This window comes from Varroa jacobsoni, unplaced genomic scaffold, assembly GCF_002532875.2.
Source record: "Varroa jacobsoni isolate VJ856 unplaced genomic scaffold, vjacob_1.0 scaffold_935, whole genome shotgun sequence".
Classification (NCBI taxonomy): domain Eukaryota; kingdom Metazoa; phylum Arthropoda; class Arachnida; order Mesostigmata; family Varroidae; genus Varroa; species Varroa jacobsoni.
In genome coordinates, this window is record NW_019213837.1 from 22,881 (window position 1) to 43,789 (window position 20,909).

General features: G+C 38.2%; 1 protein-coding gene and 1 long non-coding RNA gene across 4 annotated transcripts in view; one reads left to right on the top strand and one right to left on the bottom strand.

The window, feature by feature from the left end:
* The first annotated feature begins 1,520 nt into the window (after nucleotides 1-1,520).
* LOC111265126 (uncharacterized) overlaps nucleotides 1,521-20,909 on the top strand; it is a 23,962-nt gene continuing 4,573 nt past the window's right edge. The window contains exon 1 of the long non-coding RNA XR_002683278.2: nucleotides 1,521-1,778. This is a non-coding gene — a long non-coding RNA (uncharacterized LOC111265126). The remainder of the gene's footprint in view (nucleotides 1,779-20,909) is intronic.
* On the bottom strand, nucleotides 15,760-20,001 carry LOC111265125 (uncharacterized). Of its 3 annotated transcripts, none has more exons than XM_086970349.1 (3): nucleotides 19,763-20,001; nucleotides 19,140-19,335; nucleotides 15,760-18,541 (listed from the first exon to the last, which is right to left on the bottom strand). In XM_086970349.1, the coding sequence occupies exons 1-3, from the start codon at nucleotides 19,780-19,782 to the stop codon at nucleotides 18,425-18,427; spliced, it is 333 nt and encodes a 110-aa protein (XP_086826475.1). In that variant the 5' UTR covers nucleotides 19,783-20,001; the 3' UTR covers nucleotides 15,760-18,424. The 3 variants fall into 3 exon arrangements, with proteins under 3 accessions (XP_086826475.1, XP_022697266.1, XP_022697267.1); XM_022841531.2 differs by having other exon boundaries at nucleotides 19,763-19,965; XM_022841532.2 differs by lacking the exon at nucleotides 19,140-19,335 and having other exon boundaries at nucleotides 19,763-19,965.

A 20,909-nucleotide genomic window follows, 5' to 3' on the forward strand; every position in this document is an offset into this window, starting at 1 on the left:
CGGAAAAGGTAAAATGTAGAATTATTATGCTTTTAGTGCATAAAAGACTTCTTCGTCACTTTGGTTGCTTGCGGCATTAGTCGTTGCCTACAGATGCTACAGCACAAAAGGACATGCTATAAAGTGAAATAATTGTTTCGCTATTCCAAGCGGATATAACAGATGTAGCACATCGCTTCAGCCTAGAGGAATAATGACTAAGTTTCAGCTATCAACAAAAGTTAATGAAGTTTCCTTAAGCTATTCGTTCATTGTTTTTAACTTCCTCATTGTTCACATGTTTATTTATACACCACTCACACGATATATTTATCTCTTTCTTTTTCTATAAACGTGTTTACAGCAAGTCTTATTTTGTCGTTAAGTATCAGGGTTTAGAAAACGTCATGTTTTATGCGTAAGCAAACCTGGACGGCACTACTAAAATCATTGTACCGTAATCAGGGATCTGAGCATAAACCGGATGCCATTATCAGCCAGCAAATGAATTTCATATGGTCTCTGATGCCACGAAACAGTGCGATGATACAATGTTTTCAGTGTCCTCACGTGATCTCGCTGCGAACCCTATCATCTTAACTGACCAAGGAACGCTCCTAGTTCTGATATTTTCGATAAACGATCTAAACAATACGATATGTTGCTTCGCATGATTGTGTTGTGAGTCTGCGGCGGCAATACATTATAAACACACTTAAGTGAAAACTCAGCAAATCCACGGGCACGAACTCGGTTGTCGAGCTAATGACAGTTGAGAGTGTTAGAGAGGAAGCCGAATGAAGCTCACTAAAGTGCAGCGTTCTAAGGTCAATCTTCAGAATATCGGTGCCCATAAACGTAAAAAATTGTTGAAAAAGTTGATGAAATAGGTGCACAGGCAGCCCTTCATGCCTTAAAGTTATATAACAGATTAATTAATAAACAAACAAACTGCACTAGAATAGCACGGGTCTTTCGTTTAAGGGAGAATGAAACATTTCTATAGACTCAAACGAAGAGAGCTTACTTTGTTTACTTGGCAACCAAATGCATGGTTCATCAATTCGAAGGTTCTAAGGCTAAAAATGTTCATGCGTCATTTTCAGATGTACATAATCGGATCTATTTAATTGTATAGTAACAGTTTAGTTGTTAAAGTGGCACATACTTAGAGCTAATTTTCTTAATATAAATAGAGCATGCCCAAATAGGGCCACTCTTTTGATAAATATCTAAAAAGGTCATCGTGCACAAAGAAAGTTCCTCTAAGTTTTAAGCTGATCCCTTATCAATTACATGTGTAAGGGATTAGGCGACAATATCGCCTATATAGTATAGAAAGAAACGTGTAAATAAATCAGCTCTTATGTTATGTATTAATGTTATACTAATTTCATAGTTATTATATATTATTCGAGATAAACTTGAAGTCAACACTTGTATCGCTTTTTCCTTCTTCTACACGATATGGCTATTACATGGCAAGCGGATAGTGGATTTTGTTCGCAACTTACCAGTTATCCCATGGTAACGACGATAACATCAATATACATACATGAAGAGCAGTATAAAAAGTAACACTTATACGACGATGTAACAGCCTAACGAAGGATACCGAAAGAAACGTGACGACAGATACTATCGTCGAAATTCGAGCGATGAAACCGAAGAAGTTGGCAATGAAGCGGACCACAAAAGAGGTGCAAGGAAGAAAACTCTGATGATCGACTGCTGAAGGTCTTCCTTTTTTACTTCACTTCTTGTTTGTAATGTCAGTAAATAGGCGAGCAGAAGAACAGGTAAGTTCTTAGATTTTTTTCCTTCTTATTTTTTTCTAGAAAAAAAATCATATTATTAGAATATAGTAATAATAATATCTATTTTTCTATCTGCTATTAAATCTCTGTATCATAGTGCTTGTGCACGCGGCCATGAGAACGTCTGTGTATGATTAGCGCTATCCGCGCGATAACGCGATTAACGCTATTGTGTATAACGGAACGGTACGAGGGCGACCCGATAGAATAGTCCTTTAGTGATTATACATATCAAAACGGCGGCGTTTCTTGCCTTCGGTTCAAGCCGAAGGATGAAAGAAAAGATATATCTAGGTACCAGCGAACAATGCTATAGACCCAATACACGAGATTAAAACTAACTGCATCGCCGACAACAGCAAGGGTAGCGGCCGTGATAGACAGCACTATTTCCAAATGATGACTGACTGATGTTTGTTCAATGGACGATTTGCACGACAGACACTTGGGCAGAAGCGACAATCGTTGTCCACGAGTCGCAACTCTCTGAAGGTCCAAGGACCTTTTCTGATGATGGTGAGTACCGGCGGATCCGTAGACTATCCGGAGGCGTGACAGTTAGATACCGATCATTGTCACCGACAACAAAAACTTCTCGCACTGAACTGTCTGTCATTGTCCCTGCTGCCATCTTGGGGATCGTAACAACGCTAATGGTGTGTTCGAGTTTTGAAATGAGTCAAAGTGCCTTATATAATTTCATAGAACTGGAGAATGTGGAGCGGACCATGCAGGCAGAGGCATAAACTTTACCTAATGAAAGGAAATGTATAGATAATGTCAGAGCTTCAGATCGGTGCGGTGATTTGGAATATTTTGAGAGAGTCGGGGGTGTTGTCACCGATATTTAATGCACTACAGGTGCGACGAAATAAAGCAATTTCAATATCTGTAGATGGAGCCCTATGACCTGTTCTATGTCAGCGTCCCGTTGGGGTCAGGGGAAAACAAAGGACATTTACTTGTAATAATGGTTTATTCCTCATAGGAGGTAGTTTTCTTGATTTTGCTTTTGCCGATCGGTGAAAGCGGTGCCGGTGAACGAAAGAGAGGTGGTCGTCAAAATTATTTGGCAAAAATGTATCACGAAGTACGCAAATCCTGTCCTATTCCTTCTTTTTCACAATATCTTTATAAAATAGAAGATAATTTAGATGTTTCTAATGTTAAATTTACCGAAATCAACAAAACGCTGCCTTGTTTTCGAGCTCTCAAATCACGCGTGGGGTCCCATAGGAAAATTAGCGTAAACCATTCAAATAGGCAAACTTAGCGGCCCATTCTAACTTGTAGAAATTAGAAACTTTAACTAAAGATAGCCTAACTTATCACGACTAATCAGTAGCCAAACGCTAAACTTATCATTTATCTTGTTTAGCGTAAGCGTTAATGATAGTGCAGCTTAGGTTAGCTAAAATAGATATTGCGGTAAAGGATTTCGCTGGCTCCGCGGTCAAAGCCAAGTAAATGAGAAAAAATTTCGTGGCAGCCAGCATGCTTCCAATAGGCACCATATGGGCAAGAAGTGTTAACGCCAAATTGGTCGCAGCGACCTAAATGATCTTAGCACTTGCTAGGGTCCTGTGAGAGAAACCCTCACCATTTTATATGTCTAAGTATTTATTCCGTTTTTTTTTTTTTTTTTTTTATCACCGATCGCTACATTCGACAAGGTCGGCCAGTAACAGCCCGCCGAAACTGTCCCGTACTACTTACCGAAGCCCTAGAAATCAAAAACACAACTGGAATAGTGTCGCCTTCCACTTTGCATTTGATTAATCGCGATGGGCCAATTGACAAAATCATTAAACTGATGGAATCGAGTCATAACTGTTGCTATATTAAAATGAAAATGGTTGGCTGTTATCTGTAAACGTATGCGGTTTAATTGTATTGCATAAGACCCAACGTTAACGATGAACTGTTAGGGCTCTCCATGTCCGTAGTATTTCCCATAATGGCGCTCGTTTTTACAATCAGGGGTAACTGAAACGCCTACTGATCGCTAAGGATACGCTACAAGTACGCATTACAGAACATGTATGATCCCGAATTTCTTGCAGACAAACACATAAATACGGCTCTGCAATAGCAGATGGGCTTCGATCATCAAATTTCGTGTAGAATACGTAACTTGCAAGCAGTTCTTTGAGACAAATAATAGCGGCTTCACTATATCTGAATCCTGCGCTTTTGGCCCCTTTTTGCCACAGTGAAGTCGAGCACCAAACCACATAAAAACAAACACCTGTTCTATTTGGCTGGAGTTGGTTGTCATGCATCGCTCTTTCGGTATTTTTTGCCCATTACTTTATTACCATGTGAAAAATAATATTATAATGTATACTATTCTATCGTCCATCAAATAAATATTCCCAGACAAATTGTGCTCCTTGGATTGCTTACCTGGATGACGCACCACTCCAACTGCTCTGATCGGCGATTCAATTTACTACGGGAATTTCTCGTCCGCCGTGACTCATAAGTGATCAGTTTACGAGGAAAACACGAACTGATGTTTCGTAATCTAAACGTACGATGATTTTTTGTCACGATTCAGTGTTTCTTTTCATAAGGCTAGCGCTGAAATTACTACTTTCAGACACAGGCGTTTAGCCACTCTATTACCCACTATTACAGAAGCTTTACCGAATTATCGCCGTTTTGTTATGGCGTTCACACATGACAAATGCAGTATTTGACATACGTATCTCTATTATATAACGTAAAAAGCAAAAAAGCCCATACATTTGTATACAAGGTAAAGGTCATTGATGAATGACGGAAAAGATTCTATGTCAAACAGTTAGAAACGATGCTTGCTATTTGCAACAGAAAAAAGACCTATTTAATTCTGTCTAATTTCTTTTTTTGGCTTGTATAGATAATGGCTTGACGTTATCATAACAGGAAGATATTTATTGTTATAAGTTCTACGCTACTTCTTATTGGTTTAACACAAGTGAAGTCAGCAATAACTAGCTTTGCTAATTGTTCATTTATACAGTGAAGTGATACGGCCTTCGAAGGACCGGTGTCGTCTAATCTCGTTATAAGTACGGGCGTAGAAAGGACACGCGTGAAGCTTTACAAGTACATAATTTATTATCTAAAGATGTTACGAAATAGCCACATTGGAAACCTTGTATTAGAATAACCTTAGGCTCGACTTAAATTACCGTCTACGGTCAATTCTTCTTCTATTTGTTATAGCGTTATATGTTATATGGTTTGTATTATAGCATCTCTCAATGAAGATCTCTGAAGCCGTTATGTACATTGTCATCGCCGTGAAGTGGTCAATTACTGATCTAAAACGGGCAGCTTTACAAGCAAGAGACGGATGCACATCGTGAGACACTAAACAAGCCATTCATCAGGAAAAATAATTCCAATTAAAAATTTCCAGTAATCTCGAGGTACGAACGCGTTTCATTCGACGGCATGATTAAGACACGCGATCGATGACCGTTTGTTAATTAATGTACAACATATGTAGAGGCATAGTTTCAATCAATTCTAATGCCATACTAAATATATAACGCAGTTCCGTTCAAAACGTACAGCCCAACGACAAATCAAGTGCAGCCATCACCTCGAACTCTACAACACCCGAATTCAAGTAACTTCAAATAATACCTTATGGCGTAACTTCTTAACAGCAAAACAATCACATGCGACAACCGTCGAAACCTGCAATCAACCTTTTCCTCAACAGCCTTCCCCGTATCCCAATATCGACAAAATCTAAAATTAAAACTTAATAACATATATACAGTGATTACATTGTCATAAGGTATTGTGCAGTCTTCTCTCCTTTTTTACCTCTGTCAAATTGTAAACCATCCCCATCATCATCACAAGCAGCATGTGTATCGAACTATAACTGCGTACGCAGCTGGGGTACGGCGGTGTCGTGGTGACGAACGGTGACCTTGTTCGATCGCATCACCGCATCTGAGTCACCGGTATCAGCTGCAGGCAGATTAATAGCATCACAAGCTGTTTCTGCTGTTGAGGCGCACGTTACTACTGCTGCCCCTAGGATCGTCTGTCTTCATGACCGAGTGGATGTACCTGCAAGGCTTTGCGCGCCCGCGTCCGTTTTTTTGTCCATCTGTGTATGTTAGCTACCGTATATGTTGTTGTTGTTGTTGGCCCTTTTGCTCCACGTTATTCGCTGAGTACAGCGTATAGGCAAGGAACCTAAACTTAGCTTAGCTGAACAAAGGTGACGTCGCCGTCATGTTATATTTGTTGTGGCAGCTCTTATATTCTTCTTGTATTCTAACGCGGTGCGTGTACATAAGCTAACGTATCTTAGACGTTATTTGTATCTTTACTTGTCTGGCCGTCTGTGCGTATGAAGCACCTTCGCGCTTTTGACGGCAACTGTAACAAAGGCGACGGCGCTTGGACTGCTGCAGCAATAGATGGACTCTGAGGTCGAGCGTGGAGGGGAGGGTTCTAGGGTTTTTTTTTTTTTTCTTAATTTTTAGCTTCTAGAGCTGGGCGTGTTTCTTGACGCGCGATATGATGCGATCCGGATATCTGAGCTTTGCCTTGTTAATCCTATTTCTGTATTGAACCAAAAACGGGGATGAAATATGTATCATACAGTTAGACAAATCCATGGGGCTTTTGAAGGGGCCAATATTCGGTTTTTATTTCTATCATAGTTTCGTCGGTTCTAAAACTATGTTTTAGCGAAACAAGCTGAAACCCGAGAAGGTACGGATAATTAAGTGAGTTGTATTTTTAGTTGTATTTTTGTAGGAGCTGATAGTACTTTAGGTCCTGATATTTTTATTTGCTTACAAAATAAACGATTATTCTGTGGCGCGAATTACGCACATACAGAAATCAAGCGGATAAACGAGGCTACAAGGTAAACTAGTAAATCTTATTAAATTAAGCACGTGGACAGACTCAACAACCAATCGAGTATTTTTTGCCAGGTAAATGAATTTGTCGTTCATCTGTGCTATAGCTTCATACATGTGTATCATATACATGTCTAGTTCTTATCTGTAAGACACCTGGACAGATCGTGATTTGGCTCGCATGCTGACGTTATTCAGTCTTGTGTGTGCACGTTTGTTAGTTACCGAGGGCGTTTGGCCGTGGGTGCCATTACTTAGCCAATTACTGCATATACCTGGTACCTGGTAATGTGTGCATATAGAGTTTCGCTTGTTAATAACTCGGCCTATCAAAATGGAGGCGATAGCTACCTTCAGCGGTAGACACATTATAGGAAAAGCACAAAAAGAAGGTAGGCGTCTACCCCTGCAGTGTCTAACGTTATGGAACAAATGTTCTGCATCTTATTTATCCAGTGTAATAGTATCAGTAATATATTTCTGTCAATTATTATTGTCAATGTTAAATTCAGTTTTGAGACAGACAGAGTCACAATTCTCGTCTGTCATCAGTAGTAAAAGAACAGACACCCAATGAACGCTGGACGTTCATCACCCGCCAGAGTTATGGATCCAACAAGGAGACAATTTCAATTGGTACGCGATCGACACAGCCAGGTTTCAAAACCGCTGCTTTGCGCTAGCTGCGATTGCTGACGCGTCCATTAGCCCTGTCTGTGTTTCTTGCTATATATATATGTTTATATATACATATATATAGCATGGATGATTAACTACAATAATATAACCTGTATCTAATTGTCTGTGCAAGTAGACGAATTATAATATGACGTTGTAAAGACACAATGTCACGAATATGGTGCTGGTTGGATACCTTGGAAAAATCGAACATTGACTGAATAACTTTTGTGGCGAAGTTTATAACATGGGCTATTAATATTGATGATCAAGATCGCTAATTACTTCAGAGAGGCAATAGTGTTCGGCTGGCGGCATAGATATTTTTTCTAAATCATATCGCAGTAAAAGCTAGTTGAATGTTCTGTAAGATAGGGATATCTGTTCGTTTTCCCCGAACCGCTTGTTTAAGCTCTGCCATCGACATATACTGCTCGACAATGATGATTAAATAAGGAAACAATTAAAGTAGTATTTTTAATTGTAGGAAACAAGGCTTCAAAGTCTCTAAGGTTCCGACGGTAATGCGCCTGTCTGTCTGTCTGTCTGTCTGTCTGTCTGTCCGTTGAGTCCGGAACCGCTCGTTCGAGTCCCATTCCTAATCCACGTAGCTCTTCTATCTAAAGGTTAAGAAAGCTACAAGTCAGCAAATTCCAGAGTACCTGCTAGCGAGATTCAGTCTCCCTCACGATGCGTGAGGACGACAATGATGAAATATATCAATTTAGTACGGTATCTAGTTCTAGAGCATTCGATAGAGCACGGGCTTGCGCAGAATGGACTTGTTTCGAAATTGGAAAATGTTTACCAAAAGCCTTCACTAGTTATTACATTTAAAAACTCTTTAAATTCTGACCAAGTTATGCCAAAAAAGGTCAGCCCGAGCAAATGTGTAAACCCACTATGAGAACAATGATTATCAAATCATGAACAAATGAAGGTACTTCTTCTTCTTCAATTTGTGCTTATTAATGAGTTGATTTATAAAAAAAAAATAATAATAATAATAATAATAACTTTTCCAAAATCAAAGCAGGTGAAAAATTCCTAATTACCTTCGGTTGAGCTGGTTCAGAGCGTAAGAATCGCATGTCACCGAACTTTCTAATTATCATTTCCTAATTCCACAGGTATACCCCAATAGGATACTCCTCACGTGCTCATCAAGTTGCCTTAGATATTATATAATAGAGTGCTATATATAGAGAGGCCCGTATGTTCCAACACGGTAATTAAAATAAAGATTTACTTCTTTCAAAGATAGAATTCTCTGTACTACCAGAGCCATTGCTGAACTGGGGGAAAACTGTTATCTACTAAATATAACACTCTGTAAACTTCATCGGTCAGAAACTCGGCCTGATGCTTTAGATTACCTGAAACATTTATTTTATACACACAAACAAACTGCTCTTAACAGGATTGTACAAAACGCCGTGGAACGTCGAAGAACAATAAAGGCCAACAACATTAGCTGGCTATTTACAGATAGCAGATGTCTAAATAAACGTTGCTATCTTGAAATGGTAATTGATTTATACCCTTTATTAAATTAATTAGACTAGCGCCAAACGAACACCTGCTGACGATGGTTTCATATATGATATTTGACAAATGTATTTATCATAGCCCGTGAGTGAAAGCCGCTTAGCTAGGAATTGATTCAGTATAAAATGTATGATAGCTCCTAAAACCTACGAGACGATTTTCTCTTATGTTACTGTGAAAAACGATACTAGACACGAGAAACCGTTAACGCCTAACGCATTTTTATGATTTAGACCTGTATACAGTAACGGTCTATTTTGTATTAAGGCAAAGGTTTGCATCACGCGTGTTCCAATGTATTAAAGCTATTCGAATTTGGCTTCCGTAGCCGTGTTGCAGGGCGACTGATCGTATGTTCCAAAATGAACGAAAAATTACGCCAGAGCATTGTATCACGCAAGCAACAAGCCACCTCAAAAATGAAACAAAAACTTTTCCTAGGGATACTTGAAATATTAAGCAGTGCTTTATTGCTGTCGGACGACCTATTGAAAACCCAAAATCTGAAAATCTGCAGGTTAAAAATACATACCTTCTAATGAAGAGAAATAGGCATTTTTACCTGTGCCAAATTGGGTTCGAAACAGATGCATTCAGGGTTATATAAGAGACAATATCAACTTGCTTGCTTTAAGTTTGTCTCAACGCTTAGTCTTCTCCGTGTTTCTAGTGAGCCTCTGCGAAGATTGGCACGTGACGACTGGCATACATAAGTCTTAGTGAGCTCTGTGAGTGAATGGGTTAGAAAGCAAGGTGTCGCTGTTAAGACCTAAGCAGCAATCGTTATTACCTCATACGAATGATACCAGTCAGATCATTTAAAAATTAGATCAACTATGTATACCGTTATATATGCTATTACGACCGAAGAGCTGAACTAAATTAATTACATATTAAACTCAAACAGAGTTTCATAAAATGCTATAATATATGGTCAGCTAGCAAACGATAATCACTAGAATCTCAAGACTAGGTCCATAGTTTATGCGACCGTGAAGGCTCGAAGTGCAAAGCTGGGTAAGAATTTGCCTCAAACGTACCATCGTCCTCTCTAGCGATTTCACACAATAGTTATGGTTGCTATATGTTCCTCGAATAGGCTGTAACTACGCATCGGGTTGTCCGTATCTGGTCGAAACAAAACTTCAAGCTGATCAGTATGCAGTCAACTTAAGCTACCCTATATTACTATAAACTCTACTGTGCAAAATACGGACAGTATTTGACGGCCCAATACAAATTTCCTCCTGTATCCACCTGTGCGGTGCAGATGAATGAAAGGGGTAAACGGCTTAGATAATTCATCAACAGGGAGTGCACGCACAAAGCCGTCGCACGATCAATGGCCGCGAACAGTGTTGCCGCTGGACATTGTTATTAGCCATTGTTATGTACACATAGCACACCTTCTAACCAGCGCAATATATAGATACACACAACATAGAACTATGGGTTTAGTCGTATTGTTGTTAGATAATGCCATTGAGACCTTGGAACTGCGACTAAGAGGCCCTATAGCGATTGTATTTACTACTCGTAATCTTTAGCGACCTGCACGCCATTGCCATTTGTTTGTTTTTTCATTTCATGCCACGTCACACGGTGACCTGCATTTCTTGTTTCCAAGTTAGTAACAATATTAGTGATTCACCTTTAATTTGGACAGAGAATTCAATGGGACTGGCTCGGCTTCCTTCTGCATTTTCTAGGTACTGAATACAGCGATCGACAGGAAATGCTATAGACGCTTTTATGGGCCGCCACGATCAAGACCACGTGTGTACGGCGCCGCGTCGGCTATCGGTTTGTACACCTCCTAGAGGACCATTAAAAAAATGAGTTTCCTAGATTGTCCAGAGTTTGCACATCTTAAATCGATTCCATGCGAAATATGCCTGCAAAGCACTGCTGCTTTAACAAGTAGTGATCCGTTACTAGTAGTCTTTTAGCGTTGCTTCGAGAACTACCAATAGAATAATTCCATAAACTTATGCGTAAACAGTAATTTAGCATTGTGTTAAATAGCGCCGCGGAGACAACAAAGTTGAGTAGAAAGTTAGACGTTCATATTCGCGGAAAAATATTCATATCTTCACATCAATGAGCCGCTTATTTCTTTACCTCTATCGAAGGCTTATCACGCCTAAAGATGCATAACTAGTCATGTTTGCTCAAAATTGGTTTCCGGCAGTTGGTCACCAATCCGAGCTACTACCATATAGCCAAGAAATCAAAGAACATAACGACAGTCCATTAAATTGGTAAATATCTCTTTGGAAGAATCTTTCCTCAACGTTGGCCGACCTTGTTCGTGTTCATTCACTTGTTATTATCATATTTTCTCAGCTCATATTCATAGCTGAACAAAAGCCAAGATCAATCTTCACGCGAAATCTATGGGGGACTCGTTTCTCCAGACGAACGACGCGCTCACTGATCGATAGTTGGCGTTATGTGTGAAATCACAAAATTAAGACAGAATAAGACGTTGATATGTATTGTAAGGCAACTTTTGCAGATTAAGTCTGTTGCCCTTGACCAAGGCCAGTTTATTTTCAATTTGAAAAATATTTACTTGTCTATGTAATATATGTAAGAGGATGTGTAACGCGTTAAACAATTCCACAAGGACAGCTTATTCAGCTTTGTCCAGTAATCAGCCTCGCATCAATGTTATGGAAAGGGTTCAAAATAAGAAACTTTTCGTTTCAGATTTTGCAGTGTGTGTTTGCTGGTCTATCAAATTAAATACAGTGGCATAAACAGTATAAGATATAATTTATATATCATATTGAAAAGCTGCTGCCTATTAGGTGTTTCGGCTGTAGTTCTTCGAGGACAGCAAGGTTCCTTTGACCTTTGATTTAATAACCTGTTAACGAAATATTTAGATGATGGATCCTTATTTTAGGCAAATGTACAGTGAAAAGATTAGCGTACTTGCACATGAGAGGTGCATTATTTTCAAAATGAGAATTCGTTTGCGTATGCTAAAATTTAGGATTCTTCAAGTACTAGTTGCAACAATGAAACAATGAGGGTCTTTTTACCAGAGTTCAAAGCAGATTCATATTTGCAGACCTTTTTCATCCGGTCATAGTCCCAGTTTCTATAACAAGTCATCACACACGGATCTGACTGAATGCGTCAAGTAGTTACATAAAATCTACCCAAACGTATGCTAACATTGTTGTTCGGACTATTGAGCTAGAACCATTGAGGTCTGAATAACGTAAGTCGATTGATTAATGGCGCTCGCTTCCAGTAAGTAACTACAGCCTCCGTAATATTTATGATGAAAATAATTGTTTAACAGTAAATATACAGGAATTATCGAATGGTTACAATTATTGATGATTTGAAATTGTGAAATTTTTTTTTCAAAGAGCCATTTCTTGTTCTTGAAAGCCTAAATGATATGTCGTATTGAGCACGCATATTGTGGTTCCAGTCAGTCATCAGTGAGACAGAATTGTCATCTATTGTTATGGGTATGAGCGCTGGACCATTTTTTTGCAAAATTTTTGGCGCATGGAGCAATGGTGGATTTCCGCGTAACACGTAGGTACTATACCTGAGATATTTGTGTGGTATTAAACAATCTAAACGATTTATAATATTTGAAATGTGCTTCTTCTAGGATACCGAAGAGAAGTGCGAAGGGCGCTTCTTTGACGAAATAGGCTGATCTGACGAGCATGATTAGCTAGCATGATATGCAAGTAATGAGAGGAAAGTACCTTCTTCATTTATTTTGAAAAACGTCGAACTGTACAAACTAGAGGCTACAAAGTAGTAAAAGCTACAAAGCGTTTTGGTAGGGTTAACATTGACATACTAATAGTAACCTTGCCAGTACTATGTTGAATTGAAGGCGAAAATTTCTGTGTATGAGCGGATAATATGATTTTAATTATATACTCTTGACCTTCTTGATGAATTGACAACGGATCTGTTTTGGTTAAGGTCCAATTATAGATTACACGAAACAAATGTGACCTTTTGATATTGAATTTTCGCACCGTACTGTTGCTAGTATTTGTTATTATATAGCATTATTTTGCTAGTAGTGAGTAGATCTGAGTTAATCACTAGCGCATAGCAGCAACAAGAATACGATAATGTACAATAATAAATTAGTGGTACAAGCGTAAAAAAGTACGTCTACTGAAACGTCTGATCACCCAGAAGATAAGCAAACTAATTAGTTTCAGAACCAGTTTCCTGATACAAACTAACCTGTGAAACCGGGATTAACGATAATACGCTAATTAGGCGGTTAGCGAACGGGTGGTGTTCAATAGTTTACCTAGCGGAACTAGACATGAGCCCGCTGCCGCGTCTTAAACATGTAAATGAGCATTATGATATTTTCAATATATTTTTTTATATTATTGTTCTGATGGCTATTAATTATTCGTATATAAGGCCCACAATTACTTTAGTCGGCTAAACGGTTCGTTGTATCAGCAACTCAAATGAATAACTCGTTTATACAAAGGCGTGGTACTAACGATACTCATACAAATATCGAAAACCATTGTATAAGTACAATTGATGGTGAAATATATCGAACACCATGGCTGTTTTTGCATTACTACTGGATTCACTAGTGATAAAGGCAGCAGCTAAAGGAAGAAAAAAACGTACATTTTTGTGCCTCAAAATCGTTAGACAGATAAATGATACAAATGGCAAATAACTATGCTTATATGTGCAGAGTTGTACACTAACTGGTTATCGAGAAAAACAGGGAGTGCTTTTTTCACCTCTAATAAATGCGTGTCAGTGCTTGACGGCTATCTACGATAATCAGACCTGAGAGTTCTTCGAAGCTTAGCTTAGCATAAACATGCAAGTAATAGTTGCAGATTGGTAGTTACGACCAACTGCAGTGCCTGAGCTTCAAGAATGAGTATTAAAAAGAGGAATCATGAAAAAAGTAAAACAACTCAAATGTTCGGCTTCTATAAAAGTTTGGTAAAAAAAAAGTTACGGGAGAACAGTTAGCAGTATTTTACTTTGACTCAGCTCATTCCAAACCAATTTAATGAGTTAAGAATCTTTTTGTCACCAGACAGAAGAGGTGGACAGAACAATGGTTTTCGGTTAAGTGCTGTCCTGGAGAACCGCAAAGCTACTACAGGCTGTTGTAGACCACCTTGCAAGCACTGCGCTCTATACGATGATCGGCTCTGAGGAGGCGCTGAAGACATTTGATGCATTTTAACGGACTGTGCACAGTGGCTTTAGATGATGGTCATGAGCCGTCGGAGCTTCGGTGAAACACAACTTCAATGAGGCCGCTTCACCCTGCACCTGTAGCTCGTCGTTCACCTTATCCGCTTTTGAGCGCCACGCAGATTACAAAGAGGATAACGGCAATAGACGGTCGCGTGCAAAAAGCCTCAACAAACCGCGAAGTGCTTCTTTTATGCTAACATATATTGGTGGTCCTCTTAAGAACGATGGGAGCAATATTTTAAACTAAACGCAAAAAACATTATGCTGGCAATCGGTAATGTTGTAGAGAAGTGCCTAGATGAAAGGTTGTTGCTGCAGTAATCAGGCAACAAGAGAGAACCTTTCAAGCTGTTTCCCGTCCACTGTAACGAATAAAAAAATACGGAAGAAAGATCTAGGTATATTCTTCAAGTAATTAAAAAAAAAGAAAAATGATTTCCGCCAAGAAATAGCATGTGCGAGCCAGTGACGTGTGTTGCCAGTACAGCACTTGCGAACAAAGCATTGAAGTCTTTAGAGGTTGTTGGAATTTCCGCATGCTTATGTAGCAAACCGGCCTTCTACTGGCCGTTATTCCAAAAAACGACGGTATATAGTTCAAGCTCTCAAAAGACTGTTTTAATATATTCATAGTTCACGTAATGCAGAAGCAGAGGTTTACTTGTAATGAAAAGCCAGTATATTCAAAAGCAAATGTCGGCAAAAGTGAGCACTTTCTCTGAGGTCCACCTTGGCTGGAGCTGTGATTATTAAGCATTCGCACGAATCAAATTTGTATATTACAGAATGTCACTTTATGGCACTTTATGACGCTGACCTTATCGACAAGTGAGCAGTTATCCTATCCGTTTGCCACGAGACGCCGAGATCTTCTTGTTGACGTTGATTATTGCTGGATGTTATTGTGCAGAGAGTTCTCACGCCGAGCCAGCGGCGTAAGAACTCTCTGCACAATAACAAAAGGTTAGGTGCTTTTTTACGATGTTTTAAAGTACATATGAGCTCACTAACAGACGTTCCTTGGAATACATACGGAACAGCATATTAGAAGCACCTCTGCCATTTTGAATGGTGTTTTTCTAATTAAAACTGCTATTGTTTCACTTAGATTATACTTAAAACGATTAAACCATGAAGATCTTGTTGCTGTTGCCGTTGCATACATGTTTATTTGAACTAAATCCTATGTCATATGCACGCATTGCGTCACAAGCTACTCGGTTTATATTAATTCAAGTTAATTGTAAAACTAAATAATTTTTATTTTTGTATGACGGGTATAAGAGATACTTCCAGTAAGAACATATGTTATTAGTTACATAGTTCAATTTTTAATTTATTAAAAATATCGGCTTGGTGACAGTAGGAAGCCAATCTTCCGCAGCAGCACAAATTCTACGAATAGAGTTTTCAATTTTTCGAGTTTTCCGTCTGCTATTGCCATTAGGCATTCCATCAGATGGCTTGCTTCCAGCACAAAACGAGGTGTGTCTACCTCTGGGTTTGCAACGTGTTACCAATATCAACAAACAAATAAGTTAATCTGTAAGCTATCTCGAGAACCTGTGCATAGATCTACTTACCTTGGCATGGCATTCAAAACAGTATAATTTTCAAGGTTGAGATTCACGCAAACTTTATTTGACAAACAAAGGTGCTTTGTGAATACTAAATGACCATTTATTTTAAGCATGCATAACTGTCCTTGCAGCGAGTGTTATGATAATATGCAGAACCTAAATGCACTGCCTGATTGTTCCATTTAATACAACATATGACTATAATATGAGTAGCTAGGACAAACGGTTCCGCTGTTGTGGCAGAAGTTGAATTCTTAAGTTCTACAGAGATTAAATAAATACCTGTCACATTATCATAAGCTAGTTTATTAAAATGCAGCCAGGCAATAATACCGATGATTGTTAATTGATCATAGATTTGGCACTAAATGCGTACTCATTATAATGTTGCTCAGGCGGTATGCTGTAAGTTGAAATTTTAACAAGAAGAAAAGTTAACAGGGGATAATTAGGATGTGAGGATATATAAGTGTAATATAAGAAAAAAAAAAACTTTTACGAAAAATCAACGTTTTGTTACTGCAGGATCATTATAGAGTCGTACGACCCGATTGATGAGTAGAAAAATGCGTGAAACACGCACTGAAGCTAACGCCGGAGCTAGCGCCGTGCGTATCTCCAATATCAAGTAACAATCGCCACTTGACCTGTGCCGTAGCGAGTCTTACCACGCATCGGCCGTTGTTTGCAAATTATGGATACACTCAGTTTGAAATACTTCATTTTTTGTTATGTAGGCTGAACAATGTACTATATTCATTTTTAGAAAATTATATGGTTTCTCTTGCTAAAACCTTGCATAGAACCTTGCATATATATATTGATCAGCTTCTTTGGTTGACGTATCTGTTTCTTGTTAGTAAACGCTGACCCAGCATCACTGCTTCTCAATGACGGTCATAGTTTCCTATAGCATACGTCTCGGAATATTTTTTTTTCGAAATGTCAAAATTCATGATTGGTTAACCGAGAAGAAGAAAAGGAACTTATTTTTATCAAGTTTTAAACCAGTTTTAAGCTCAAATCTTAAATAATCATTTACTCACAAATTTCATAAGCACTTTGGCCACAGCAGAAACAATGTCAGCACCTACTTAGTAGTATTCAGACAGTAACTGCGATTAGATGTACTGAAGCACACACAGAAAAAGACGGCTATAGACACGACAAAGGAGTAGCGAATAAAAAACAATATTTTTGCTATTCAGAATATAGCCACATCCAAAGATAACGATGTGCAAGTTACGTTTTTCTACGTGCGGTTTCGAAACATCCCAATGAGTTTAGCAAAAAAAATAATACTTCTGATCATGAGCTGGGGCGTGAGACATCCAAAGCTGAACGCTGTGTCAAAAATCTGCTCTTCGTGACTTGAGAAAAATAGCTTCGCTCATTCATTAAGTAACGGCTTCCGTATTACTGATCATCACCAATTCAAGATCAAACTGCAACCTACACGATCTTCAGTTACGTATATATATATATACATACACAAATATATATATATATATTAGTATACTTGTGTATTTTATTAGATCGGTGTTAGTTTCGGAGCCATGATGACGGCCACTTCGTTCGTTATCCAAATTGTCTTTTCGATTAAAAAACTCGCTTTGATTATTCTCACGTTTTTGGCGCTCCATAGGTTCCAATTTTAGCCGCCTGGCAATCTCAGCCTCGAAATCTGTGTTAACCTGGGGCCGAAGATTTTTTTGTGAACTGCCAGCAGAAGTTCCACTGCAGGAGTCCGAGTCACTACAAAGACTAATTTTGGGGTATGGTGATTGGGAATCTGTTATCTGGGTGACCATTTTTTGTGGCTTGAGTATGAAGATGCGGGCTGGACAAGTTTCTTGTTTTCCAACTAAATAGTTATTTTGAGTGGATCGGTCTTTTTTCGAGGAAGTCTCATTATCACAACTTACATCGTTATCGGAATCAACTCTCTGAGGCCGTGGCTCATTTGAAGCAATATATTGTGAAGGCTGTTGTTTTGTTGTGCTTGCCTTGCGTTCCTTTGCATCAGGCTTATCACTATACAAGTTGCTTTCACTATCTTTGGATGTTATCACCGAAAGTACTTCCTGAGTGCTTCGTATCTTTGGAACTAAAACTGTCTTCTCTTTCATCGGAGATTTCGTTATTAAATATTGATTGTGCCGTCGTAAAATGGTGGCGGCATACTGTCTTTCGGAATCCGAGTCTGAGAAATACTGTTTTTCCCCATCCGACTTTGAGAAATAACTATTGTCCTGAGTAGACGTAATGGTATCCATCGGCGTGACAAAGCTGCATTTCTCTGTGGAATTCGGCGTAACTACAGGGTATTCATCTTCTTCCTCACTCGAACTTTCTTGATCGTTCATGTACAATTGACTACACGAAACTTTGAAGATTTTCTGCTGGCTGTATGTAAAAAAGCCGATGATATCTTCGTCTGACCATTCGCCTTCCATCAAAGTTGCTAAAGTACTGCGAACCTCACCGAGACTAATGCTGTTAGAGACGGACGCTAAGATTTTACTTTGTAGATGCCGGCACACATTAGCGGGATTCTGCAGAGATCGGAATTTGGCATTTTTCTCCATTGTGTTTGAAATATAGGGTCTTGAAACGACGGTTATTATTGTAACGGGTGCGCAATTAGCTTAACAAAGTGCAGATAGTCATTTAATGAAAGATGATATCTTTTCAATTAAGCAGAAAGATAAGGCCGGTGCTTTTTTACTGTCTTAATTGACAATCGACTACCGTTGTCATATGTTAAGCGTGCACCGGATCCGCCAGTATAACACATTTCAGTTGCGGCCACCTGCAGACATATGAATAATTCAGACTTTTAAATTTCTCTCTAGCTTGGCCTGGTATGGGATTGTAAAAAAAGTGCTATTTCAATATGTTCATTGTCGTAAACGATACAGTTGAATCACTACTGTTTATTACAATTTATATTATGTTATGTAATAACTTATACCACTATTCAGCTGTTTTTGTTTCCTTCTGAGCGGTTTTAAGGTGTTGATTTCCCTCTAAATAAACCTACAGAGACGACAACTGGGAGATGGCGTTATCCAAGTTCAGGTTTCTAACAGCATGTCAGGAGTTACCATACTGAACATGGCTGTGAATGCTCGCATAGTTGCGGATATAAATAAATAGTCAAATAATTAATTCCTTAATATATATAAATACATATTCAGCTCAATGACTCAGCAATAATTTCCGATAAGTTGACTACCAATTATTTTTAGTGATGGTATTGTGTTCATGTAAGTTTTAATTTAAAAATTTTAGCGACAAAAAAGTACCCTCTAAATATTTCTAATTGCATTTTTAGTATTTGAGTCATATGGGTAAGACCACGCCCTTTCAAATATTTTACCCATTTTTAGTTATACGTAATTCAGAACCTTTTTCGTTATGATGTTCAGCTCGTTACAGCCACCAGGGAGTACCACGCTGGATACTATTTCGGTCGTCAGCGATCTATTGTCACGGGCTGTGCTACGCCTATTAGGGCTGTAGTTTGACCATATAGCGACTACCTTGTATATTTTAGAACCATGATACCGGCTGCCCAAATAGTGCAAAGTATCGAGTGCCAACCTGAAATGACGCTGACATATTACTAAACGCAAGGGCCATATTTGACAAAATACGTTATGCAACATTTATACAAAGCTAACGTAATAAAGCAAATGAAATATATATGGACACAGAATTCACTTTCTTAACTTTTTTTCGTTACTAGCAAACTATAGCAGTAATTCAGTCCAATTGAGAGGTGGAATAACGCACTTGATGCACCAATTTCCATTTCAATATATAAGGCAAGATAAATTAGAATTCAAAGGTTGCCGCTACACGTCCAACAAATTTTGAATAGCTATGAAGTACAAATGTTTTTCTGTAAAAAATTAAGTGACATGTTTTTTTCATACGCATGAAGGTTAGCTTATCAAAAAAACTCAATAAGTTATTTCACAAACGTCGACTGTTTTTTGTCCACCACATGTCTATTGGCTCCTCTCACCTTAAAGATTGCAGGAGCATTTGTTGATCGTTTTATTTTAAAAGTTAAATCTTTTTATTTATAATTCATTTGACAAATGACATGCACTTTAATTTCCGGACCACCTGATTTTCTCACAAAATAAAGTGGCGCAATTGATCTGTTTATAGTTATGTTGTGAGAAAGGGTATGTCGACCCGAGACAAACCTAAGCTTCCCCAATAACGCGCGCCTTTTAAATTTGAATCTACGATCGTATTATACTAAAAAGAAAATAAAGTTACAGCTGTTTTGACTTGCATGCAAACTGATACTCCATAATAACTTAACATAATGTACTGATTGTCAGCTAGAAAAAAAACGGTGATTCAATTTACAATAAATCTCGAAATGCAATTTGGTATATACCAAGAATACATTTTAATTATTTTATCCAAAGCGAATTATACAACATACAAATAAATACGCAGTGTATCTCAGTTATAGAAAATGCCCATAATAGAAAACTATTGTATACACAAAGTCTGTGCATTCGTCCAGGTTTCGAAAAAGAACGACGGTTCAGTCTCAATAAGATAATATTAACAATTTAACAACAAAACACGAAAAGTTGCCACTTCTATATCTGTTTTATTGTAAAATCGATAAAATTATTAGTTGTGTCAAGAAGGATCTAAAAACAATTATGAACTTGAAGAAGTTAGCGTTTCTTAAGAAGTTTCTTCAAGCGTAAAAATAAGGAATTATAAAGTCAACTAATATTATACAAAATGTAATTCCATCGTGACATAGCATATCATTTTTTGGAAAGTTTCACGTATGTAAATTACCATTAATACCAGGTTCAGATCAGGCTGCTAATTGGCCGTTTCGAAGTTATGATAAAAAACTGAAACAGAGTAATGTTTATATATTCTTTGAGGGTTATTAGGCACTGTATGTTGATAATAAGTTTGTGTATCTCTGTTGGGCATTCTCCATTTTTCTTTGTACTTTCTAATTAAAAATGAAACATAAGGAACTCATTTTAATTTGCTTTAGGGGAAATTATAAGTTTAGTAAGCTAATTTACAGGTGGTTTGGTGCGTGTCACTCTTCTAATGCGTATTTAGCATTTCTACAAGCCCCCTGAAGCATTCACCTACTTCGTGAATAAAAGATCTACTTT

Bases quoted from the DNA above. Each gene is read 5' to 3' on its own strand.
- LOC111265125 (XM_022841532.2), bottom strand. From the start codon at position 18,317: ATGGAGAAAAATGCCAAATTCCGATCTCTGCAGAATCCCGCTAATGTG.